This window comes from Dendrobates tinctorius, unplaced genomic scaffold (assembly GCF_039654945.1).
Source record: "Dendrobates tinctorius isolate UK_male_01 unplaced genomic scaffold, ASM3965494v1 ptg000028l, whole genome shotgun sequence".
Taxonomy (NCBI): domain Eukaryota; kingdom Metazoa; phylum Chordata; class Amphibia; order Anura; family Dendrobatidae; genus Dendrobates; species Dendrobates tinctorius.
In genome coordinates, this window is record NW_027361696.1 from 32,437,892 (window position 1) to 32,465,809 (window position 27,918).

Consider the following 27,918-nt stretch of genomic DNA (forward strand, 5'->3'; position numbering starts at 1 on the left):
ATTTCTGGATTCAAATGAGGTTTATTGTACTAACAGAAAATGTGCAATCTGCATTTAAACAAAATTTGACCGGTGCAAAAGTATGGGCACCTCAACATAAAAATGACATTAATATTTCGTAGATCCTCCTTTTGCAAAAATAACAGCCTCTAGTCGCTTCCTGCTGCTATTAATGAGTTCCTGGATCCTGGATGAAGGTATTTGTGACCATTCCTGTTTACAAAACAATTCCAGTTCAGTTAAGTTTGATGGTCGCCGAGCATGGACAGCCCGCTTCAAATCATCCCACAGATGTTCAATGATATTCAGGTCTGGGGACTGGGGTGGCCATTCCAGAACATTGCAATTGCTCCTCTGCATGAATGCCTGAGTGGCTTTGGAGCGGTGTTTTGGATCATTGTCTTGCTGAAATATCCATCCCCTGCATAACTTCAACTTTGTCACTGATTCTTGCACATTATTGTCAAGAATCTGCTGATACTGAGTTGAATCCATGCGACCCTCAACTTTAACAAGATTCCCGGTGCCGGCATTGGCCACACAGCCCCAAAGCATGATGGAACCTCCACCAAATTTTACTGTGGGTAGCAAGTGTTTTTCTTGGAATGCTGTGTTTTTTAGCCTCCATGCATAACGCCTTTTTGTATGACCAAACAACTCAATCTTTGTTTCATCAGTCCACAGGACCTTCTTCCAAAATGTAACTGGCTTGTCCAAATGTGCTTTTGCATACCTCAGGCGACTCTGTTTGTGGCGTGCTTGCAGAAACGGCTTCTTTCGCATCACTCTCCCATACAGCTTCTCCTTGTGCAAAGTGCGCTGTATTGTTGACCGATGCACAGTGACACCATCTGCAGCAAGATGATGCTGCAGGTCTTTGGAGGTGGTCTGTGGATTGTCCTTGACTGTTCTCACCATTCTTCTTCTCTGCCTTTCTGATATTTTTCTTGGCCTACCACTTCTGGGCTTAACAAGAACTGTACCTGTGTTCTTCCATTTCCTTACTATGTTCCTCACAGTGGAAACTGACAGGTTAAATCTCTGAGACAACTTTTTGTATCCTTCCCCTGAAAAGCTATGTTGAATAATCTTTGTTTTCAGATCATTTGAGAGTTGTTTTGAGGAGCCCATGATGCCACTCTTCAGAGGAGAATCAAATAGGAGAACTACTTGCAAGTGGCCACCTTAAATACCTTTTCTCATGATTTGATACACCTGGCTATGAAGTTCAAATCTCAATGAGGTTACAAAACCAATTTAGTGCTTCAGGAAGTCAGTAAAAAGTAGTTAGGAGTGTTCAAATCAAGAAAATGATAAGGGTGCCCATACTTTTGCACCGGTCAAATTTTGATAAAATGCAGATTGCACATTTTCTATTAGTACAATAAACCTCATTTGAATCCAGAAATATAACTGAGTCCATCAGTTATTAGATATATGAAACTGAAAAAGCTGTTGCAAAAACCAAAATTGTTATAAAGAAAAAAGGTTAACATTAATAGGGGTGCCCAAACTTTAACATATGACTGTATCTACCTGCACAGGGTATCATTAGTGAGTTTGATTTATTTCATCATGGGAGAGAACTAATTTGCATTTAGTTTTCCCATGAACCCTTGCCAATGAGACAACATGCATATCTGGTCTTATTAACGAGAACTATTCCAGGTCCCAGAAGATGTAGAGGAAAAAGAAAAATTGAAGCAAGTAGAATATATACAGATAGAAAGAGCAGAACTCCTATCCTAGTTCATCTGATATAGGTCAAATTGTTCATCCTCATCGTTTAGTCTTCAGTCATTTACTATTGGGCATGAACTCATCCTAGTTCTTGCTCAAGTTTTTGGCCAAGTTATTGGAGCTGTTTCTTTGTGAATCCATAGAACTCAATAAGTTGAAGACGCTACCAATGTCCCACCTTGAAATCTTCAACTTCTTGTCCAAAAACTTGAGCAGTATGTACAATGACCAGAGAGTAGAATTTATCAAAATCTCCTGTGCCTCCTCCTTACAAATTCCGTAGTTCAATATGGACATAGAGAAGAAAAAAATAACCGCAGAGAAGACAAGAGCTGAGAGATTTATTTTAATGTCAGTAAGATGTAAAGGAAAAGGGGGAGAGATAGTGGGAAAAACTACTGTGAATCGTTATACTGCAGAGGAATTGAGAGACCGCATTGACAACCTTCTAACTTTCGATGGGTTTGGAGGCCAGAAGAAGACACTATGGAAGTTATCAAAGAAGACAAGTCAAGGACTTCAATCATGTAAGTTCAAACATCACAGACTTTGGAATTTTTGCATAATACGATGGTGGAAAGTAAAATGATAGATTAGTTTTATCTGTTCTACCTAAATAATATGGTGTAATAAAGCTGAAAGATTTAGAGAAGAAGGTGAGCAAGTGAAGCAGGGCCGAGGCTCCGAGACCCTTCACATAATCTTCAAGTGGAGACCTAGCAGTCTTCCTCATCGATTTGGCATGTGTAGTGTTTCCCTGATGGCACACAGACGAGACCTTCATTGCACTTCTTGTCTTCGCACAGCACTTTCCCGCTGCGCCTACAAGAACACTGGGTGGTACAAGCTTCATCGCTCCACATGGTTTGTCCAAACTTTAGGAAACTTTCTGGAGATTGAAGAAGAAAAAAGAGCTGAGAAATTAGCTCCATAAACTTTAGAATTATGGTTAGTTTCTACTTTCTGGTTCGGGTTCTTCCATGAAAGTCAATATAGGCAGCTTGGGTATTGACGTTGACCTTTTTTTCTATTACTTACAGGCTACCAAAACATTAGAATATTTAGGTTAGACTGGACGCTTTTGTCTAAATAATTTCCTAGAATAAATCAGTTGTTTAAAGGTTTTTTTTTATTGTAGACATCAATGACCTATTTCTAGGAACAAAGGCATAAAGAAGCAAGACATCCATTGGGTTATCTGTTATAACACAAAAGTAGGATTGTTTTGGGTCAGGAGTGGTACTAAGTGAAGACAAAACCATTGGGGTCAATTTATATTGTGTAGAGCTGCATAGACTTTGTTTTAAGACCAAGTCTGGACCTCCACTGGTCAAAATTAGGGTACCGTTACTCTAAGCGACGCACCAGCGATCCCGACAACGATACGACCTGTAAGGATCGCTGGAGCGTTGCTAAATGATGGCTAGTAAGCTGCCAAACAGTCAGATTTGCCCAACGACGCAGCAACTATCTCGGCGGTAGTTGGGACCTTGTCACACAGCAGCGATTCTGACGACTCCCGCCTGCGTCCATGATTTCTGAGTCGCTAACGAGGTCGCTCGTTGGTGTCAAACAAAGCGATGCATGCTGGCCAGCGGGACACCAACGATCAAAACATGGCCCAGGACATTCGAGCACGATCAGCGACATCGCAGCGGGGGCCTAGTCGCTGCTAAGTGTCACACGTAACGAGATGGCTGACGAGGTCGCTGTTGCGTCACAAAATCGGTGACGCTTCAGTGATCTCACTAGCGATCTCGTTACATGATCCCTTAGTGGAATATCCTATCAATATGTCTGCACTTTAATATTTTTACGTAGAAGAAGTTCACTGCCACTTTGGTGATTAGAAATGGGGGACTCAGGACCCCCATTTTTGTGATTATAGGGGAACACATACCTGAGTAAGTACAGCCACCGGGAGCCTTGAAATCATCCACTCGGAAGACCCAGCACCCGGGAATGTCAACATTGCTGGAAGATTGAATATTCTTTATATGTTCAGTTCTGGAGAAGGGAATGCTGAAGTGTTTGTTAGCGGTGTTAAATCCAGCCTGTTACAAGAAAAAAAAATGGTATTAGAGTATTTATTGGTTTACCCTCAATCACAGGCTCAAAATAGCCCCCCGGATTATGTATTCATTGTATAAGCACTGAGTCATGGTAGCAGTCTGGTTTCAATGATGTAGACCTTTATTGGCCTTTTTTTTACATGACCTCTTTATTCCATGTCATCAAATACATGACTCTGAAAATGTGATTTTCCCTTTGCGGATGTCAAAAGTGAAATTTCATTGTCGAATCATTTTTTTTCCTTTGTATTATTTTGTAGAAACCTTAAATTTGTCAAGTGTCTTACTGGAATTTTGCAGTTGTTCATTGCCTTTAGTGAACTTTTTATACATACCTGGGCAGGGATACCTCCAAGACCGGTCTTAGGGTCTCCACCGCTGGCTGTACCAGTTGTCCAACAAATATCATGGTAAATAAAAATAACAATGGACGTGGAACCATCAGACGTGAGGATGGCCTGGAAGGTGTTCGTCTGGTAAGGGGAATTAGAGGAGAGCATCAGTTAGATCATTGGACGCCATCACACGACTTTGATCTTGGAGGAAATAGTAATCTATTGATCTGAAATATTTGCTCGTTCGTTCCCAATTTTTGGGCCCCTGACCTTGCTGGATTCAGTTCCATGATACGCCACTTTGTGCCAGGTGGCGATGAACGCCCAATCTGGTTTAAACTCCTTATCTATATCAACCATTTTGTGTATGTCATCAAATAAGCGATTCATCAGTTTTTCATCTGTTGTCTGCCTGTAATAAATCGACCCTCCTCTTTCATTGTCGACGTCTCCCCAGTAGGGAACGATCATATAGAGATCAGGAATGGGGAATGCGTCAGGAGTGTATTCAGTCACCGGTTGTTTAAATGAGATCGCTCCATTGTTGTTCACCTGCAAAATAAATGAGAATTTGTGATGAGATAACGATGAACAATCACTGTAAACAGGGTCATATGTAGAGTGTCCCTATTAACAGTGCCGGACACTGAGTGCACCCATGTATACTGTCATCCAAACAGCGTAACTATTAACGGAGTGCATGTAGGAGAACGGAGCACAGGAGATAAAACGCTGCAAAGCCGTGCAGGCCTGATCAAAACCCTGGGGAACTGACTTGAGAGGGAAAATTTGCAGGAGGGACAGAATTAGGTAATGCTCTGGGTCAGGTGACAATGACGAAGCCAGCCTTCAATATAAAAGGTCGGCGTAAAACAGGAGAAGATTTGGCGCAAAGGGAAGTGACAGTTTCACTCGCTGCAGCACCAGCTGTCCAGACAGTAAGACGCAGCCGCGTGAACCATCAAGGCTGCGACACAGATTAAGACGGTCAAACACTGATGAATCAAACAACACCAGTCAAAGTTCCCGACCCAGATGACGCTAGTCAACAGCCAAGGACCAGCCCTCATTGATACAGGCCAAGGAAACACTCATTGGATGTCAAGTACGGAAGAGATCCCAAGGATACCTGACCAGAGCCTCATGCCTGGGACGGTGATCGGAGCAGATATGTGAGCCGGGCCATCACTATCAACAAAAACTTGTGGTACTGGGAGTAAGCACGGGGAGGACTGTACGCCAGATGGGGTCTGGCTGATGCTAAAGAGGCCCAGAGAGCCATGGAAGTTCCTTGAGATTGGTCCCGAAAAAATCAGTGTTTGCCCCCTTCCAATTAGAACCAGGTTGAACTGTAGATCCTGAGCTGATCTCTAGATTCTTTATCGTATACTAACCAAAATATCTCTGTGTATATAATTGTGTGCAAGTAATTCCATGAATATTGTTCCTTTGTGATTAACCTTTAACAATAAAGTTTCCCCCAGTATTATCCTGTTAATGGAATAAAGTAAATTGTTGATCCCACCTGGTGTCTCCAAATTTGCAGTCTTACCATGTGCTTACATTTGGCAGTCAGCAGGATGCAACATTCATTCGATCAGTTTGAAACCAGAAGTGTTCCCCTGGGGGCCATGCTCAGTATTCATCCAAATTCTTGGGGAATAATTTGCAATTGTGTGACTGAGTGGAGAGACTGCTGAGCATGTTGCATATGTAATCCATGACTCCTGCTGTACAGGTGGAGATGACTCTACTTACTCTCGACGGAGAGGCTCGACAGACAGTTATGTACCGAAAGCCAAAGGACCATGATGCTGTAAAGAAGATGATTTAGATCTTAGAGAACATGCATGGTGACACTACTGAGCTTGGTAATTTACGGATGCGCCTATTCGGATGGGTCCAAGAGGGCAAGACTGTAGCTCAGTATGACGTGACGGCACATATCACCAAGAAGACCCAGGATGAATATTGGGGGCTGGAGCTTTGGATGAAGTTTTGCAGGACCTTTTAACTGCCAGCCTGAGGGACCCCTATTTGAGGAAGGCCCTGAAAGAACGCCTAAGGTCTAACCCTGACAGGAGTTTCCTAGAGGTTGGGGCTGAGGCTCGAGTCCAACAAAAAGAGGCAACAAGTGGCCACAACTTCGGAAGCAGCTAGCATGGAACCCGACTGGGCACGAGAATTATGTCAGGAGATCAGAGATATCCCAGGAAATAATGCAGTATAAATGAAGCCCCTGGTGACTTTCAGTGGAATGTCCCCCCAATTCGATATAGAGAGAGAGAGATGAAGGGGAGTATCCTCCACCACTTGGCTCGTTGTCTTGAGTCTGTCACTTGTTAGTAGAACGTAGAGTGGAGTTGGACTTGCAATGGCAGGGGACAAATATCCTGGGACTGAACGAGCCAGGTAAAGGGAAGGAGAAACTTTCAGTTAAACTAATGAGCCTCACGGTTGAGGAGTACACCATGGGGTTCTGTGCACCAGAAGAAGGGGAGGAAGACTCCAAAGATATTGTCTCTGAGAGGCTTATTATGTGGGCTGAGTTTGATGGGGAATGCATCTGTTGCTTGATGGACAAGGGGTCCCAGGTGACCAAGATGCCAGAGGAGCACTTTCAAACCATGATGCTGGCCGGTCTAAGAAGGAACCGAATCTTAGACTAGTGATTGACAACCAATAGCCTACCCTAGTGGCCGGAGTGGTGTGAATGACCATTCGGATGTGCAGAAGAGAGTTGTGAAAAAAAGAGATTGTGTGGGTAAAAGGCCCCACAGCCCCTGGATCCATCGTGACCTGGGGAAAAACATTCTAAAGGAGGTAGGAGTGTTTCTAGCTGACGGATGGCAAGGGGGTGACCAGAATCATGTCACCAGATATCATGCCAATCGAAGAGTGTTCCAACAGCTTATCTGGGTAAGTCAGGTCCAGAAATTGCCTGACATCTCCCAGCTCCTTGGCAAAGTGGTCATACCCAGAGAAGCTGTGACGACCTTGCCTGCCAGACAGACTGTACTCACCATGCCGGTGAGGGCCTGCAAAACTACAGAAGGGGCAGAGGTACAGATTGAGCCCACAGAAGGAGACGAGAAAATCCCTGGACTCTTGGTTGCTTGCACTCTGGCCACGGTGCAGCAGCGGTGTGTGCCTGTACACTGAGTCAACCTGAGAGGAACGAATTTGCAGTTAACCCCCCCCAAAAAAAAGAGAACGGCCTGGGGTACGTCATGCTGGAGGACCTCACCAAGCACAATGCCATAGAGTTGACACCAAAGGAGGGAGACCCATGGACTCTTTCGGTGTCCCTCACTGTGAAAGACAACAAAAGGAAATAGCAGGCAGTGCAGCTTCCAGGCCTGAACAAAACTCTGTGGAACTGAGCCGAAGGAGAAAAGTTGCAGGAGGGCCAGAATTAGGCAGTGATCTGGGTCAGGAGACAGTGACTAAGCCAGCCTTCATTATAAAAGGTCAGCCTGCCAAAATGGGAAAAGATTTGGTGCCAAGGGAAATGACAGGTCTCCTACTGTAGCTCCAGTAGCCAAGATAGTAGGCCGCAGCCACGTGTACCAGCAAATCCCAGACCCAGATGACAACAGTCAAGCACCAAAGACCCAAACGATGCCTGTCAAGGTTCCTGACCCAAACAATGCTGGTCAACAGCCAAGGACCAGCCCTCATCAATGTGGACAAAGGAGACACTCATTGGTGGTCAAGTACCGAAGAGACTCCAAGGATACCCGACCAGAAACTTGTAGCTGGGCTGGAGATTGGAGGAGATGTGTTAGCCGGGCTGTCACTTTCATCATGGACTTACGGAGTAATTAAGGAGAGCAGAGAACCTGGACCTATTGTATTGGTTCGGAATAAGATTGGGACATTGACTGAGGTTCTGTGTGGACTACCGACAATTGAATGCCTGTACTGTGTGGGACTCCTACCCCCTGCTGAGGATTGAAGAGTCCCTGTCTGCTCTGAGAAAAGCCAAGTACTTCTTTTCCCTAGATTTAGCCAGTGGCTGCTGGCAGGTTCCTATCGCTTCTAAAGATCGATCGAAGACTTCTTTCATCCACCTCATGGGACTATTCAAATTTAACCGGATGTCCTTCAGCCTAACTATTGCACTTGGAAGAATTCAACAGCTAATCGAGAGATGCCTTAGAGACCTGAATTTCAAAGTAACTTTACTTTACCTGGATGACAATGTTGTAGACTCCTCCACTTTTAAGAGCATCTTAGTTGGCTAGAACAAGTGTTGGAGCTGCTCCAAAAGCATGGGCTGAGGATCAAACCTTGAAAATGCCACTTGTTCCCCATCCAGAAGTGGTCCACTCCTAATAATCTGAGGAAGCAAAGAGTGTTCTTGGGCTTGATGGGGTACTACCAGAGGTGCATCAAAGACTGCAAAGGTTACAGTTCCGTTCCACTAACTCCCAAAGGGAATGGCATGAGGACACAAGTAGAGGTTCATTCAGTGGAGACCCTGGCAGGATGAAGCTTTCTGTGCCCTGAAAATGCACTAAGCAATACCCCCATACTGGCCTACTCTGATTTCTCCCAACCCTTCATCTTGTACACAGATGGAAGCCTGTACAGACTAGGTGCAGTGACGGCCCAAGTCCAAGATGGGAAGGAAAGAGTGATTGCATATTCCAGCCGGTCGCTAGGGAAAACTGAGAACTCCCCAATAACTATAGCTCATTCAATCTGAAACTATTGGCTCTGGTATGAGCCAGCCGTGACCAAGAAGTTTGCCCAAAACTTATTGGGATCGGAAGGTCAGGTGTGGACCAATAACAATCCCGGCGCCCATCTGGAAAATGTGATTTTGGGGGCACTGGAGCAAAGTGGATCACAAGAATATCCAAATATTGGTACAAAATCTCGTACTAGTCAAAAACCTAAATCACACATGTGGATGCACTGTCCCGGGTCACCCATGCAAGTTTGAAGGGAGAAATACAGTGTCTTGCAAAAGTATTCGACCCCCCTGGAACTTTTCAACCTTTCCTCACATATCATGCTTCAAACATTTACCAAATGTAAATGTCATGATCCAGCGTGGATCTGACAGATTAAATGGATAAGTGAACTTTTTTCCCTTTGGCTAGGTGACAAAGTGGTGTGATTGCCCCCGGTGGCCATTAGAATTATTACACGTGGTGTCATTCATTCTTAGTTGCCCCGGTGGTGGTGAGTGGCAGTGCACTTTAGTTTCCTTGGTTTAGTGCACGTAATTATAAATCAGGTGTTAGGCTCTATAAAAGAGAGCCAGGTGTGTTCAATCACTGTTGGTGATATTGTGTGTTAGTCATTCACAAGGAAGCCTGGGTGAAAGAAGGAGCTGAACATGAGTCCTGCGCAGCCCAGCCAGAGGGGACGAGTGGCAGCTATGTGGTCTGCAGGAATGGCTGGCATGGCATGGTGGAGTCGCAGTTTATGGTGTCGGCGGGAAGTGCTTGCATGGCTTGGTGAAGTGGCAACGATGGTGAGAGTTACACTCAGCATGCTGGACTTGGTTGCTGAAAACTGGACTCAAGCATGCTGGACTTTTTGGGAGAAGCTGGACTCATCTTTGGGACTCTGTTTACTGGGCAGCTGCAACTGGTGGTGGACTCTGCTCCAAGGCTGCACTATGGTGAAGGATCCAGTTATGGTGATGGATCCGGGTGGAGGAGAAGATGCACACAGGTGGTGGGCTCTGTTGCTTGGAGCGTACGCAACAGAGCAAAGCTAAGTGGTGTTTCCCCTGTATTGTCATTTTCCCTCATGTGTGTTTAGTGCAGTGGTGGGATTAGTTTCCGCACCAACCAATTCCCTAGTGAGGGTTTAGGTTTAGGGCGAGCTAGGGTTTTAAGGTACGCGTGCGTCTCCCGGTGCAGAACCGGCATAGGGAACGTTAGGAGTGCAGGGACACTGGCTCAGGGGAGTTCAGGAGGTCTCCACTTCCCTATTCCCTATTGCAGGGCCCACCATTGTTAATGTTACCCAGGTTCCCCATTATTATTTAAATTCGCCATACTGGAGGTGGGGCTTCCAGACTACTTTATATCTACGTGTAATACCTAAATTCGCCAGTTGGAGGCGGTGTATCCAGCTGCACGTCTTATTATTTAAATTCGCCCAACTGTAGGCGGTGTATCCAGGGTCACGTGTGTCATATGGATTCGCCTTGCGGTACTTGCTGCGTCCAGACACACGTGACCGTGTCAGTAAATTTTTGGTGAAGAATCAACAACAAGTGGAACACAACTGTGAAGTAGAACGAAATTTATTGGTCATTTTACATTTTTGTGGAAATTCAAAAACTGAAAAGTGGAGCGTGCAATATTATTTGGCCTCTTTACTTTCAGTGCAGCAAACTCACTCCAGAAGTTCATTGTGGATCTCTGAATGATCCAATGTTGTCCTAAATGACTAATGATGATAAATGTAATCCACCTGTATGTAATCAAGTCTCCGTATAAATGCACCTGCTCTGTGATAGTCTCAGGGTTCTGTTTGAAGCACAGAGAGCATCATGAAGGCCAAGGAACACAACAGGCAGGTCCGTGATACTGTTGTGGAGAAGTTTAAAGCCGGATTTGGATACAAAATGATTTCCAAAACTTTAAACATCCCAAAGAGCACTGTGCAAGCGATCATATTGAAATGGAAGGAGTATCATACCACTGCAAATCTACCAAAACCCGGCCGTCCCTCTAAACTTTCATCTCAAACAAGAAGACTGATCAGAGATGCAGCCAAGAGGCACATGATCACTCTGGAAGAACTGCAGAGATCTACAGCTGAGGTGGGACAGTCTGTCCATAGGACAACAATCAGTTGTACACTTCACAAATCTGGCATTTATGGAAGAGTGGCAAGAAGAAAGCCATTTCTCAAAGATATCTATAAAAAGTGACATTTAAAGTTTGCAACAAGCCACCTGGGAGACACACCAAACATGTGGAAGAAGGTGCTCTGGTCAGATGAAACCAAAATTGAACTTTTTGGCAACAATGCCAAACGATATGTTTGGCATAAAGGCAACACAGCTCATCACCCTGAACACATCATTCCCACTGTCAAACATGGTGGTGGCAGCATCATGGTTTTGGCCTGCTTTTCTGCAGCAGGGACAGGGAAGATGGTTAAAATTGATGGGAAGATGGATGGAGCCAAATACAGGACCATTCTTGAAGAAAATCTGTTGGAGTCTGCAAAAGACGCGAGACTGGGACGGAGATATGTCTTCCAACAAGACAATGATCCCAAACATAAAGCAAAATCTACAATGGAATGGTTCACAAATAAACGTATCCAGGTGTTAGAATGGCCAAGTCAAAGTCCAGACCTGAATCCAATCGAGAATCTGTGGAAAGAGCTGAAAACTGCTGTTCACAAACGATCTCCATCAAACCTCACTGAGCTTGAGCTGTTTGCCAAGGAAGAATGGGCAGGAATTTCAGTCTCTCAATGTAGAAAACTGATAGAGACATACCCCAAGCGACTTGGCAAAACAAAGTATTAAGTTAAAGGGACCGAATAATATTGCACGCCCCACTTTTCAGTTTTTGAATTTCAACAAAAATTTAAAATAATCAATAAATTTTGTTTAAGTTTACAATTGTGTTCCACTTGTTGTTGATTCTTCACCAAAAATGTACATTTGGTATGTTTATGTTTGAAGCATGATATGTGGGAAAAGGTTGAAAAGTTCCAGGGGGGCAAATACTTTCGCAAGGCACTGTAGATGAAGATCTCAAGGCCAACGAGACTCCAGACTTTAAGTGGTTTGCAGCCGCAGTGGTGGCTGCCCTAGAAGCAGAAGTAAGACACAATACTGCTCAGATCCTGGAGCACCCAAAAGATGAGGGGGTCCATCTGCAGCAGTCCAATACCAAACTAGCAGAGATAAGGAAGTGGGTTGCCCTCTGGAAAATGCCTGACCAGAAGTTAAGAACATTTTACTAGCAAGCCCCTTGCAGATTCTGGGCCAGTGGGAAATGCTCTTCATGAAGGATTGCTTGCTGGACCAGATAATTCAACTGCCCTGAGAATTTTATGTCACCTGGCAAGTGGTGATCCCGGAAAGGATGACCACCAACCTGGCCAAGGAAGCTTGTGAAAGGGGTGCCCACTTTGGTACTGAGAAGACTTTCCAATGGCTGCAACTGTCAGTCTACTGGCCTCAGCTGTGCCAGACAGTAAAAGAGGCCTGCCGAAAGTGCCTCCAGTGTAAACTAACCAAATTCCTGGAGCAGAGGGCCCCTGTTCAGGTCATAAGGACAACCATTTAATTGGAAGAATTAATGGTAGATTACCTGATGATCGGAACATTTCACAATGGTTATTATGAGTAATGCTTGGTGATGACCAACAACTTCACCAAATTTTCTGTGGTCACTCCAACCCAGGAACAGATGCCGATGCGGCGGCCAGGGCAATATGTCAGTACTTCATTCGTGTGTATTGGTGCCCTAAAATAATTCATTCGGACTAAGGGGACTCATTCCAAGGGAAGATAATTGAAGAGTTACACTATCTTAACAGCATTGATAAGCCCCGAACTACGCTCTACCACTCAAAGGGGAATGGACAGTATAAACGCTTTAATAGAACTCTGTTGCAGATGCTGCAAATTCTGGAGGGGGACCAGAAGATGAGGTGTCCTGAGCTAAATTCCTACCTTGTGTGTATGTGCAATAATCAGGTCTATGCAACCACTATTATTCTCCATATGCTGTTATTCGGACGGAGTGGCCAAGAGATTACCGAGTTAGAGCTATATCCAGGGAGGCAGCATACCTGCGTCTGAGGGCATAGACACCATCTCCAGGTGATGAGGCAATTGGTAGAGCAAAAACTCAGATGTGGAGCACACAGACAAACCCCGAGACAAGAAGAACCCTTTTGGATGAGAGATTGGGTGTTGATATGGGCTAAGCGGCCCAGAAGTAAACTGGACCATAGATGGGAGGCGGTACCCTACAGAATTGCGAAGAGGGTCCATCCAGATAGCCTGGATTATGAGGTCCAGTCTGAAGGTGAAGAAGGGGCCCTGACATGGATGCTGCACAGGAATATGCTCAGCCGTGTCATTCCGAGAAGTAGAAGGGCAAGAAGGTGAGTCAGATTCACTTGAAACCAATACGAGGACAGCGGCTGATCATGAGGAAGGGTAGGTTGCCGATGGATCCACAAGGATTGACACCCTCACCCCTAACCAGGTTAGAAAACAGGTCAGAAGAAAATCCACCCCTGAAGAAGCACTCGTCATTTAAAGATTCTCCTCGCCCAAGGACTGGCAAGATAAAAGGAGGGAGGAATGTAGGAGAACGGAGTACAGGAACTAAAACGCTGCAATGCCGTCAGCTTCCAGGCCTGAACAAAATCCTGCGTAACTAATCCGAAGGAGAAAAGTTGCAGGAGGGACAGAATTGGGCAGTGCTCTGGACAAGGTGACTGTGACGAAGCCAGCCTTCAATATAAAAGGTCAGTGCTCCAAAATGGGAAATGACTTGGTGCCAAGGGAAGTGACAGGTTCTCCCACTGCAGCTTCAATGGCCGAGATAGTAGGCCACAGCTGCGTGTACCAGCAAAGCCAGACCCAGGTGACAATGGGCAAGCACCAAATACCCAAACGATGCCGGTCAAGGTTCCCGATCCACACTATGATGGTGAACAGTCAATGACCAGCCCTCATCAATATGGACCAAGGAGACACTCGTTGACGGTCAAGTACCGAAAAGACCCCAAGGATACCCGACCAGAGTCTTGTACCTGGGCTGGAGATTGGAGGAGATGTGTGACCCGGGCCGTCAATTTCATCATTAAGTTACAGTACCAGGCATGTGCAGGGAGAGGACTGCAGCCCAAAAGGGGGTATGGATTACGTTAAAGTGGCCATGAGATCGCTGATAGACTTTGTTAGGAAAACGTGCGACTAGTGAGATGGAGCAACAGCCTTTGTAAATTGTTGATCCCTCCTGGTGTCTCTGATGTTGCATTCAGACCACCTGCTTACGTGCATCCAAGTATACTACCTTCCAAAGACTGCCTGATAAGCAATGCCAGACACTGAGTGCACCCATGTATACTGTCATCCAAACAGTTCCCCAAAAGCAGTGCCAGACAGAGAATGCACTCAGGTACATTTGTCTGAAAAAGTGTTTGCCCCCTTACTGATTTCCTTTTCTTTTGCATGTTTGTCACACCTAAATGTTTCAGATCACAAAACAAATTTAAATATTAGACAAAGATAACACAAGTAAACAAAAATGCAGTTTTTAAATTAAGGTCTTCATTATTAATGGAAAAAGAAGTGCAAACCTACAGAACCCTGTGTGAAAAATGGATTCTAAAGCAATTTCTAAAGCTTTCAGACTCCAGGGAACAACAGCGAGAGCCATTATCCACAAATGGCAAAAACATGAAACAGTAGTGAACCTTCCCAGGAGTGGCTGGCCAACCAATATTACCCCAAGAGGTCACAAAAGACTCCACAAAATCATCCAAATAACTGTAGTCTCACTTCCCTTAGTTAAGGTCAGTGTTCATGACCCCACCATAAGAAAGAGACTCAACAAAAATGACCTGCATGGCAGAGTCCCAAAACGAAAACCACTGCTGAGGAATAAGAGCATAAAGGCTTGTCTCAGTTTTGATGGAAAACATCTTGATGATCCCCAAGACTTTAGGAAGAATACTCTGTGGACTGATGAGACAAAAGTTGAACTTTTTGGAAGGTGTATGTCCCTTTACATCTGGCATAGAAGTAACACAGCATTTCAAAAAAGGAACATCATACCAACAGTAAAATACGGTGGTGGTAGTATGATGGTCTGGGGCTGTTTTTCTACTTCAGGACCTGGAAGACTTGCTTTGGTAAATGGAACCATGAATTCTGCTGGCTACCAAAAAATCCTGAAGGAGAATGTCTGGCCATCTGTTCATGACCACAAGCTGAAGCGCATTTGGGTCATGCAGCAGGACAATGATTCAAAACACACAAGCATGTCCACCTCCGATTGGCTTAAGAAAAACAAATTAAGACTTTGGAGTGGCCTAGTCAAAGTCCTGACCTTAATCAGATTGAGATGCTGTGGTGGACCTTAAAATGGCGGTTCATGGACAGAAACCCTCCAATGTTGCTGAATTACAACAATTCTGCAGAGATGAGTGGCCAAAATTCCTCCAGAGCGTTGTAAAAGACTCATTGCCAGGTATCACAAACGCTTGATTGCTGTTGTTCCTGCTAATGCTTGCCCAACCAGTTATTAGTTTTAGGGAGTAATCACTTTTTCATTCAGGACACTGTAGGTTTGGATTTCTTTTTCCCTTATTAATAAAGACCTTAATTTGTAAACTGGATTTTGTGATTACTTGTGTTATCTTTGTCTAATATTTAAGTTTGTTTGGTGATCTCAGACATTTAAGTGTAACAAACATGCAAAAGAGTAGGAAATCAGGAAGGGGATGAACACTTTTTCACATCCTGCAAAAGTTGCTATTTACAGTGGAAAAGAGGGAGTACACCCACCTATAGAAAGTGCCCCTATTAACAATGTAAGGAAGAGAGTATACCCATGAACATTGTCATCCAGCAGAGTGCCTTGAAAATAGTGTCAGCCAAAATATGGACCCCAAAATACAGAAATGCAGAGAGCGCCCCATAAATAGTACCAGCTACTGATTGCACCCATGAATACTGTCATAAAGAGAGTGCCCCATAAACAGTGTTAGGCCTCTTTCAGACGTCAGTGTGTCCGGTACGGTGGTGACAGTTTTCACACATACCGGAGACACACACGTAGACCCATTCAAGTGAATGGGTCTGTGCACATGTCAGTGTGTTTCAATGGATGGTGTGTCCATGGGCAAAATACCTTGACATGTCCATTTTTTACCAGCAGCCCGGCCGCAGAACGTCCCGCACATGTGAACATTGATGACACACAGATGACATCCATGTGTCATCAGTACCACACATACTGGCGCCAGGGAAGCAGCGATACAGTTAGCGCTGCTCCCACTTGCGGGATCCTGAAGACGGCTCTCATCATTCTTCCCTGCTCTGATGGCGATCAGCGGGAGCAAGGGAGAATGATGAGAGTTTTATTTAACTGATTACAGTGAGAGCTGGCGGCAGCTGATGGGACTACTAGTCCCATCAGCCTACACCTGCTACCACTAATAACAGTGAGAGCAGGCAGTGGCTGATGGGAGTATTCATCAACTGCCACCTGTGCTATAAATAAAAACATTTTTAAAAAAGCGCACAGGTTCCCCTGTATTTTTGATAACCAGTCAAGCAAAACTGACAGCTGCGGGCTGTAACCCTCAGCTGTCAGTTTCAGCAAGGCTGGTTATCAAGAAAAGAGGGGTCCGCATGCCATATTTTAAATTATTTAAATAATTTTAAAAAACGGCATGTGGTCCTAACCATTTTCGACAATCAGCCTTGCTAAAGCAGGCAGCAGGGGACTGGTATTCTCAGGCTGGTAAGGGGCCATGGATATTAACCCCCCCAGCCAAAAATAGGAGTCCACAGCCGCCCAGAAAAGGCACATCTATTAGATGCGGCGATTCTGGCTCTTTGTCCGGCTTTACCCACTTGCCCTGAGGGTTGCAGCTCGCAGCTGTCAGTTTTGCCTGTTTTTATTTATTTATTTATAGGGCAGGCAGTGGCTGATGAATATTCTCATCACTCTCACTGTTATTAGCAGCAGCAGGTGTAGGATGAAGGGAGTAGTAGTTCCTTCAGCTGCCGCCTGCTCTCACTGATATGACTTGAATATAATTCTCATGCTGTCAGACCAGGGGAGAATGATGAGAGCTGTCTTCAGCACCCGGCGCTAGGGAACTGCACTAACTGTACCGTTACTTCCCTGATGCCGATGCGTGTGGTACTGATGTGGTACACGGTTGCCACACATGTGCCACAAGTATTACACAGAGACTGATATCTCCGGTACCGGAAATATCAGGATGTGTAAAACAGGCATTAGGTAAACAGTGCACCCATGAATACTGTCATAAAGAGAGCGCCCCATAAAAAGTGCCACATAGAGAAAGCACCAATTTCCACCAGTCAGAAAGTGCCATCATAAACAGTACTAGTCATAAAGTGATTCTATTAAGACTGAAAATCCAGAGTATCCCACTCACCCCCAAAAAGAGTTATCAAGACAGTTTCCTCATTCCTAGAACTTCCAGAAAAAAAGTATCATTCTATATCGGACTAACAAAACTCTAACCAGGCGCTAGATATTGGGTGGATATTCCCCGAAAAAACTCCTTTGGTAGTTCTGTAAGTGTGGGGCTGCTGCCCTTTACTGATCAGTGATGGCGGACTTACATAAAGACAGCTGTAATTTGTCTGGAAGAAGCAAAATGGATGGCTGAGAGGGATGCAGTCGGTGCCGCCATCGTCCTCGGTTTCAGTGACCTCGTCGTTGTGAGCTTCACCATAGGGATAAAGGAGCGAGCCTGGAGGGGAGACAGAGACAGCGGCAATGGGCAAAGGATCCCAAAGTGCACCTGATGATGTGTAACATGAAGTCCGCCTGAAAAATGACCACCAAATCTCTGATAATTCTCTGTAGGGAGTCGCCACATACAGTACCTTGTTCTAGATATGACATGGAGAAAGCTGACGGCAGCGCTGGAAAACAAGTGTGAACAGAGTTATTAGTACATTGGAGCCTAAAGCTGCGAATATGGAAGTCGTTTATTATTCACTGTGGTCAGTAGTTAATTTTAGGGTCACTGGCCCTTTAAGAAAAAGTCAGGTTTTTTTTATAATCAAAGTTTTGCCCATCAGCCCTGTCACTTACCCAGGAGCAGGAGCATCCAACAGTCCCAGGATCCCATGTTAGTGATTGCTTCTCCACTGAAACACAGGATGATGAGATTGGTAATGCGGAACACGAGAGATTAATATGAGGCAGCAACGAGTCCTCAAACCCCAAAGCCATGAATTATATAATGTACAGTAATACCGAATAATAAAGGACTGTAATCCTCATTCTGAGGAAAAGACGCAGTCACCAAAGCTGCATCATTAATGCACAGTGTGAACCAGGACCAGAAATACACGAATATCACTGCAGCTCCTGCTGGAGGAGAAACCAGCGGCATCTACAGACTGACGTCACTGAGTCACTGAATCACTGAATCAGACATATCCAAAGTATCGAACAAACGTGGAGCACAAAATTTAGAATTCTGCTGAATTCAGCACAGGAAATGTCCTAGCGTATCTAATCCTCTCCTGTGTGATACTGTCTTCTGAGCTGTGTATCTAATCCTCTCCTGTGTGATACTGTCTGCTGAGCCGTGTATCTAATCCTATCCTGTGTGATACTGTCTTCTGAGCTGTGTATCTAATCCTCTCCTGTGTGATACTGTCTTCTGAGCTGTATAGCTAATCCTCTCCTGTGTGATACTGTCTGCTGAGCTCCATATCTAATCCTCTCCTGTGTGATACTGTCTGCTGAGCTCCATATCTAATCCTCTCCTGTGCGATACTGTCTGCTCAGCTCTGTATCTAATCCAATCCTATGTGATACTGTCTGCTGAGCCGTGTATCTAATCCTATCCTGTGTGATACCACATGCTGAGTTTTGTATCTAATCATATCCTGTGTGATACTGACTGCTGAGCTCCATATCTAATCCTCTCCTGTACGATACTGTCTGCTCAGCTCTGTATCTAATCCTATCCTATGTGATACTATCTGCTGAGCCGTGTATCTAATCTTATCCTGTGTGATACAGTCTGCTGAGCTCTGTATCTAATCCTATCCTGTGTGATACTGACTGCTGAGCCGTGTATATAATCCTATCCTGTGTGATACTGTCTGTTGAGCCATGTATCTAATCCTATCCTGTGTGATACTGTCTGTTGAGCTGTGTATCTAATTCTATCCTGTGTGATACAGTCTGCTGAGCTGTGTATCTAATCCTTTCCTGTGTGATACTGTCTGCTGAGCCATGTATCTAATCCTATCCTGTGTGATACAGTCTGCTGAGCCATGTATCTAATCCTATGTGATACTGTCTGTTGAGCTGTGTATCTAATTCTATCCTGTGTGATACAGTCTGCTGAGCCATGTATCTAATCCTATCCTGTGTGATACTGTCTGTTGAGCTGTGTATCTAATTCTATCCTGTGTGATACAGTCTGCTGAGCCATGTATCTATTCCTTTCCTGTGTGATACTGTCTGCTGAGCCATGTATCTAATCCTATCCTGTGTGATACAGTCTGCTGAGCCGTGTATCTAATCTTATCCTGTGTGATATTGACTGCTGAGCTGTGTATCTAATCCTATCCTGTGTGATACCGTCTGCTGAGCCGTATATCTAATCCTCTCCTGTGTGATACTGTCTGCTGAGCCGTCTATCTAATACTATCCTGTGTGATACAGTCTGCTGAACCGTGTATCTAATACTATCCTGTGTGATACTGTCTGCTGAGCTATGTATCTAATCCTATCCTGTGTGATACCGTCTGCTGAGCCGTGTATTTAATCCTATCCTATGTGATACTGTCTGCTGAGCCGTGTATCTAATCCTATCCTGTGTGATAATGACTGCTGAGCCGTGTATCTAATCCTTTCCTGTGTGATACTGTCTGCTGAGCTATGTATCTAATCCTATCCTGTGTGATACTGACTGCTGAGCCATATATCTAATCCTATCCTGTGTGATACAGTCTGCTGAGCCGTGTATCTAATCTTATCCTGTGTGATATTGTCTGCTGAGCAGTGTATCTAATCCTCTCCTGTTTGATACTGTCTGCTGAGCTGTGTATCTAATACTATCCTGTGTGATGCAGTCTGCTGAGCTGTGTATCAAATCCTATCCTGTGTGATACTGCGTGCTGAGCCGTGTATCCTCTCCTGTGTGATCTAATCCTATCCTGTGTGATACTGACTGCTGAGCCATATATCTAATCTTATCCTGTGTGATACTGTCTGCTGAGCTGTGTATCTAATCCTATCCTGTGTGTTACTGACTGCTGAGCCCTGTATCTAATCCTATCCTGTGTGAAAGTCTGCTGAGCTGTGTATCTAATCCTGACCTGTATGATACTGACTGCTGAGCCGTGTATCTAATCCTATCCTGTGTGATACTGTCTGCTGAGCTGTGTATCTAATCCTATCCTGTATGATACTGTCTGCTGAGTTGTGTATCTAATTCTATCCTGTGTGATACTGACTGCTGAGCTGTGTATCTAATCCTATCCTGTATGATACTGTCTGCTGAGTTGTGTATCTAATTCTATCCTGTGTGATACTGACTGCTGAGCCATGTATCTAATCCTATCCTGTGTGATACTGTCTGCTGAGCCGCGTAGCTAATCCTATTCTGTATGATACTGCCTGCTGAGCCGTGTATCTAATCCTGTCTTGTGTGATACTGTCTTCTGAGCTGTGTATTTAATCCTATTGTGTGTGATACTGTGTGCTGAGCCGTGTAGTTAATGCTCTCCTGTGTTATACTGTCTGCTGAGCTGTATATCTAATCCTTTCCTGTGTGATAGTCTGCTGAGCCATGTATCTAATCCCATCCTGTGTGATACTGACTGCTGAGCCGTGTATCTAATCCTCTCCTGTGTGATACTGTCTGTTGAGCTGTGCTTCTAATCCTCTCCTGTGTGATACTGTCTGTTGAGCTGTATATCTAATCCTATCCTGTGTGATACTGTCTGCCGAGCCATGTATCTAAGCCTATCGTGTGTGATACCGTCTGCTGAGCCATGTAGCTAATCCTATCCTGTGTGATACTTTCTCCTGAGCTGTGTATCTAATCCTATCCTGTGTGATACTGTCTGCTGAGCCGTGTATCTAATCCTGACCTGTGTGATACTGTATGCTGAGCCGTGTATCTAATCCTATTGTGTGTGATACTGTGTGCTGAGCTGTGTAGTTAATCCTCTCCTGTGTGATACTCTCTGCTGAGCTGTGTATCTAATCCTATCCTGTGTGATACTGACTGCTGAGCCGAGTATCTAATCCTATCCTGTGTGATACTGTCTGCTGAGCCGTGTCTCTAATCATATCCTGAGTGATACTGTCTGCTGAGTTGTGTATCAAATCCTGACCTGTGTGATACTGTCTGCTGAGCCATGTATCTAATCCTATCCTTTGTGATACCGTCTGCTGAGCTGTGTAGCTAATCCTATCCTGTATGATACTGTCTGCTGAGCCGTGTATCTAATCCTGACCTGTGTGATACTGTCTGCTGAGCCATGTATCTAATCCTGTCCTGTGTGATACTGTCTGCTGAGCTGTGTATCTAATCCTACTGTGTGTGATACTGTGTGCTGAGACGTGTACTTAATCCTCTTCACTGCCTACTGAGCCATGTATCTAATCCTATCCTGTGTGATACTGTCTGCTGAGCCGTGTATCTAATCCTGTCCTGTTTGATAATGTCTGCTGAGCTGTGTATCAAATCCTTTTGTGTGTGATATTGTATGCTGAGCCGTGTAGTTAATCAGCTCCTGTGTGATACTGTCTGCTTAGCTGTGTCTCTAATCCTCTCCTGTGTGATACAGTCTGCTGAGCCGTGTATCTAATCCTATCCTGTGTGATACTGTCTGCTGAGCCGTGTATCTAATCCTATCCTGTGTGATAGTCTGCTGAGCTGTGTATCTAATCCTATCCTGTATGATACTGTCTGCTGAGCTGTGTATCTAATCCTATCCTGTGTGATACTGACTGCTGAGCCGTGTATCTAATCCTATCCTGTGTGATACTGACTGCTGAGCCATGTATCTAATCCTATCCTGTGTGATAGTCTGCTGAGCTGTGTATCTAATCCTGACCTGTATGATACTGACTGCTGAGACGTGTATCTAATCCTATCCTGTGTGATAGTCTGCTGAGCTGTGTATCTAATCCTATCCTGTATGATACTGTCTGCTGAGTTGTGTATCTAATTCTATCCTGTGTGATACTAACTGCTGAGCCATGTATCTAATCCTATCCTGTGTGATACCGTCTGCTGAGCCGCATAGCTAATCCTATCCTGTATGATACTGCCTGCTGAGCCGTGTATCTAATCCTGTCCTGTGTGATACTGTCTTCTGAGCTGTGTATCTAATCCTATTGTGTGTGATACTGTGTGCTGAGCCGTGTAGTTAATCCTCTCCTGTGTGATACTGTCTGCTGAGCCGTATATCTAATCCTATCCTGTGTGATACCGTCTGCTGAGCCGTGTAGCTAATCCTATCCTGTGTGATACTGTCTGCTGAGCCGTGTATCTAATCCTATCCTGTGTGATAGTCTGCTGAGCTGTGTATCTAATCCTATCCTGTATGATACTGTCTGCTGAGCTGTGTATCTAATCCTATCCTGTGTGATACTGACTGCTGAGCCGTGTATCTAATCCTATCCTGTGTGATAGTCTGCTGAGCTGTGTATCTAATCCTGACCTGTATGATACTGACTGCTGAGCCGTGTATCTAATCCTATCCTGTGTGATAGTCTGCTGAGCTGTGTATCTAATCCTATCCTGTATGATACTGTCTGCTGAGTTGTGTATCTAAATCTATCCTGTGTGATACTGACTGCTGAGCCATGTATCTAATCCTATCCTGTGTGATACCGTCTGCTGAGCCGCATAGCTAATCCTATCCTGTATGATACTGCCTGCTGAGCCGTGTATCTAATCCTGTCCTGTGTGATACTGTCTTCTGAGCTGTGTATCTAATCCTAATGTGTGTGATACTGTGTGCTGAGCCGTGTAGTTAATCCTCTCCTGTGTGATACTGTCTGCTGAGCCGTGTATCTAATCCTATCCTGTGTGATACCGTCTGCTGAGCCGTGTAGCTAATCCTATCCTGTGTGATACTTTCTCCTGAGCTGTGTATCTAATCCTATCCTGTGTGATACTGTCTGCTGAGCCGTGTATCTAATCCTGACCTGTGTGATACTGTATGCTGAGCCGTGTATCTAATCCTATTGTGTGTGATACTGTGTGCTGAGCCGTGTAGTTAATCCTCTCCTGTGTGATACTGTCTGCTGAGCTGTGTATGTAATCCTATCCTGTGTGATACTGACTGCTGAGCCGAGTATCTAATCCTATCCTGTGTGATACTGTCTGCTGAGCCATGTCTCTAATCATATCCTGAGTGATACTGTCTGCTGAGTTGTGTATCTAATCCTGACCTGTGTGATACTGTCTGCTGAGCCATGTATCAAATCCTATCCATGTGATACCGTCTGCTGAGCCGTGTAGCTAATCCTATCCTGTGTGATACTGTCTGCTGAGCCGTGTATCTAAGCCTATCGTGTGTGATACCGACTGCTGAGCCGTGTAGCTAATCCTATCCTGTGTGATACTTTCTCCTGAGCTGTGTATCTAATCCTATCCTATGTGATACTGTCTGCTGAGCCGTGTATCTAATCCTGACCTGTGTGATACTGTATGCTGAGCCATGTATCTAATCCTATTGTGTGTGATACTGTGTGCTGAGCCGTGTAGTTAATCCTCTCCTGTGTGATACTGTCTGCTGAGCTGTGTATCTAATCCTATCCTGTGTGATACTGTCTGCTGAGCCGTGTATCTAATCCTGTCCTGTGTGATACTGTCTGCTGAGCTGTGTATCAAATCCTATTGTGTGTGATATTGTGTGCTGAGCCGTGTAGTTAATCCTATCCTGTGTGATACTGTCTGCTGAGCCGTGTATCTAATCCTATCCTGTGTGATACCGTCTGCTGAACCGTGTAGCTAATCCTATGTTGTGTGATACTGTCTGCTGAGCCGTGTATCTAATCCCTTGACCTGTGTGATACTGTCTACTGAGCCATGTATCTAATCCTATCCTGTGTGATACCGTCTGCTGAGCCGTGTAGCTAATCCTATCCTGTGTGATAATGTCTGCTGAGCTGTGTATCTAATCCTATCCTGTGTGATACTGTCTGCTGATCTGTGTATCTAATCCTGTCCTGTGTGGTACTGTCTGCTGAGCTGTGTATCTAATCCTATTGTGTGTGATACTGTGTGCTGAGCAGTGTAGTTAATCCTCTCCTGTGTGATACTGTCTGCTGAGCTGTGTATCTAATCCTATTCTGTGTGATACTGTCTGCTGAGCTGTGTATCTAATCCTGACCTGTGTGATACTGTCTGCTGAGTTGTGTATCTAATCCTATCCTGTGTGATACTGACTGCTGAGCCGTGTATCTAATCCTATCCTGTGTGATACCGTCTGCTGATCCGCGTATCTAATCCTGATCTGTGTGATACTGTCTGCTGAGCCGTGTCTCTAATCCTGTCCTGTGTGATAGCCTCCTGAGCTGTGTATCTAATCCTATCCTGTGTGATACTGTCTTCTGAGTTGTGTATCTAATCCTATCCTGTGTGATACTGTATGCTGAGCCATGTATCTAAACCTATCCTGTGTGATATCGTCTGCTGAGCCGTGTATCTAATCCTGACCTGTGTGATACTGACTGTTAAGCTGTGTATCTGATCCTATCCTGTATGATACTGTCTGCTGAGCCCTGTATCTAATCCTATCCCGTGTGATACTGACTGCTGAGCTGTGTATCTAATCCTATCCTGTGTGATACCGTCTGCTGAGCTGTGTATCTAATCCTGACCTGTGTGATACTGACTGCTCAGCTGTGTATCTGATCCTATCCTGTGTGGTACTGTCTGCTGAGTCGTGTATCTAATCCTATCCCGTGTGATACTGACTGCTGAGCTGTGTATCTAATCCTATCCTGTGTGATACTGTCTTCTGAGCCGTGTATCTAATCCTATCCTGTGTGACACTGACTGCTGAGCCGTGTATCTAATCCTATCCCGTGTGATACTGACTGCTGAGCCGTGTATCTAATCGTGTCCTGTGTGATACTGCCTGCTGAGCCATGTATCTAATACTATTCTGTGTGATACTGTGTGCTGAGTTGTGTATCTGATCCTATCCTGAGTGACACTGTCTGCTGAGCCGTGTATCTAGTCCTGACCTGTGTGATACTGACTGCTGAGCTGTGTGTCTGATCCTATCCTGTGTGATACTGACTGCTGAGCTGTGTATCTATTCCTATCCCGTGTGATACTGACTGCTGAGCCTTGTATCTAATCCTATCCTGTGTGATACCATCTGCTGAGCCGTGTATCTAATCCTGACCTGTGTTATACTGACTGCTGAGCTGTGTATCTAATCCTATCCCGTGTGATACTGACTGCTGAGCCGTGTATCTAATCCTATCCTGTGTGATACCATCTGCTGAGCCGTGTATCTAATCCTGACCTGTGTGATACTGACTGCTGAGCCGTGTATCTAATCCTATCCTGTGTGATACTGTCTGCTGAGCCATGTATCTAATCCTATCCTGTGTGATACCATCTGCTGAGCAGTGTATCTAATCCTGACCTGTGTGATACTGACTGCTGAGCTGTGTATCTAATCTTATCCTGTGTGATAGTCTGCTAAGCTGTGTATCTAATCCTATCCCATGTGATACTGACTGCTGAGCTGTGTATCTAATCCTATCCTGTGTGATACTGTCTGCTGAGCTGTGTATCTAATCCTATCCCATGTGATACTGTCTGCTGAGCTGTGTATCTAATCTTATCCTGTGTGGTACTGACTGCTGAGCCGTGTATCTAATCCTATCCTGTGTGATACTGACTGCTGAGCCGTGTATCTAATCCTCTCCTGTGTGATACTGACTGCTGAGCCGTGTATCTAATCCTCTCCTGTGTGATACTGACTGCTGAGCTGTGTATCTAGTCCCATCATGTATGATGCAGGCTTGATGAACCCCACAGAATGACCCCCATTGTGTGATGTAAATAATAATATTTCCATAAGTCAATATCAACATCAATCAGAAATCGTCTGAATCTTTGCTATAATTCGAAATACAAGAGATTGAGGCTGGAACGTGGAAGGAACACCTGGAACTGATAACATTGTCACATTTTTCCTTTTCTATTTGTAAATAACAATGTTCCTGATACATAACAACGTTACCAGAAATCCTGAGGTTTGCTTCTCTATTCACATCCAAAGCTGCAATAAGAAACTTGCTGCTTTCCAAAGAGCCGTATTATGAGCGCTCAGATATAATGTGCTAGAATTAGGAAGCAGCTCTGGATGTGAATGGAGACGAAAAACCGTGAAATAACTTACCCAAAGTCAGTAATGCTGAATGTTTGTAAAGTTAGAGATGTAGCAGAGCTGAGAGCATAAAGTCACTGTGTGCGGACAATGAAAAAAAATACTTTAGCAGTCTCCCCATAGTAGTGATTACCCCCAGTAGGACCGCATGCACACACAGATTGTGGAGACTGACGGTATCCTCCTTCAAACGCACAAAACTCCCTGAAAATTGAGTTTTTGCTCAGTTTCTGCTCCAAAAATTCCGCAAAAAGTCTGTGTGTGCGCATGGAAAGCTTAACCCCTGCACAACCCCTGCGTCACAAATCCCAACCTTCTGCGCACACGCAATGTGAAAACAGTTTTACAAAATAAGAAAAAAAAAAAAAGTTCAAATCAGCTTTCATTTGCCCCATTAGAATAAATAACAATAACAAAAAATACATGTTTGGTATCGCTGCATTCAGAAATATTCCAGCTATCAAAATATTTTTAAAAATTAATCTGATCGGTAAATGGCGTAACGAGAAAGAAATAAAAACACCAGAATCAAGTTTTTTGGCAGCTGCAACATTGCAATAAAATGCAATAACAGGAGATAAAAAACATTGTATCTACACCAAAATGGTATCAACAAGAACGTCAGCTCACCCAGATCTGGAAGAACGGACATGCTACGGGTCTGGAAACACGGAAACAAGCGCAAACTTTTTTTTTTACCAATTTCGGATTTTTTTTTTCATCACTTAAATTTAAAAAAAAACTACACATTTGGACGTTTGGTACCTGCGAACTAGCCCTGATCTGGAGAATCAGATTTCCAGGTCAGTTTTACCTTATAGTGAACTAAGTATATATATATAAAAAAAAAAAAGAAAAACTCAAAATTGTGGAATTGCACATTTTTTTTCTCGCAATTTTACCGCACTTGGAATATTTTTTTTTTCCCGTTTTCCAGTACGCTATATGGTAAAATCGATGGTGTCGTTCAAAAGTACAACTCGTCCCGCAAAAAAAAAACCAAGCCCTCACGTGGCCGCGTTGACGGAAAAAATAAAAAATAGTTACGGCTCTTGGAAGAAGGGGAGCGGAAAAAAAAACGAAAGCGCAAAAATGGAAAATCGCAAGGCAGTGAAGGGGTTAAACTACACGAGTGCAAAATAACAACTCAGCTCTGCTGCATCTGTGCGCAAAGGGAATTGGTATTTGACTTAAAATTGTCGTTGGCATCATTGCAATGAACAGTATATAATTATTAGATACAATGTATATTACATGTATCCACAGAGCTACCCACTGCCCGCAGCCCACTGCCTGCAGCTCACAGCCAACTGCCTGCAGCCCACTGCCTGCAGCTCACAGCCCACTGCCTGCAGCCCACTGCCCACTGCCCTCAGCCCGCAGCCCACTGCCTGCAGCCCACTACCCACTGCCTGCAGCCCACAGCCTGCAGCCCACTGCCTGCAGCCCACTACCCACTGCCTGCAGCCCACTACCCACTGCCTGCAGCCCACTGCCCGCAGCCCACAGCCCACTGTCTGCAGCTGCTCCTACCTCCTCCTGTGCTTCTCGGCTGTACAGTGAAGGGCAGCGCCTGCAGATGTCACACATCTTATAACTCTGGATTTGGGGGAGTAACATGTCATCGTTTTACATATTAATGATG

At 44.6% G+C, this 27,918-nt stretch overlaps 1 protein-coding gene across 1 annotated transcript; it reads right to left on the reverse strand.

Moving 5' to 3' along the window:
* Positions 1–2,073: 2,073 nt before the first annotated feature.
* Positions 2,074–27,917, reverse strand: LOC141084880 (alpha-tectorin-like). The gene is made up of 8 exons (XM_073569837.1): positions 27,807–27,917; positions 17,968–18,023; positions 17,757–17,795; positions 17,490–17,620; positions 4,418–4,699; positions 4,148–4,285; positions 3,641–3,794; positions 2,074–2,629 (listed from the first exon to the last, which is right to left on the reverse strand). The coding sequence occupies exons 1-8, from the start codon at positions 27,896–27,898 to the stop codon at positions 2,457–2,459; spliced, it is 1,065 nt and encodes a 354-aa protein (XP_073425938.1). The 5' UTR covers positions 27,899–27,917; the 3' UTR covers positions 2,074–2,456.
* Position 27,918: the final 1 nt, after the last annotated feature.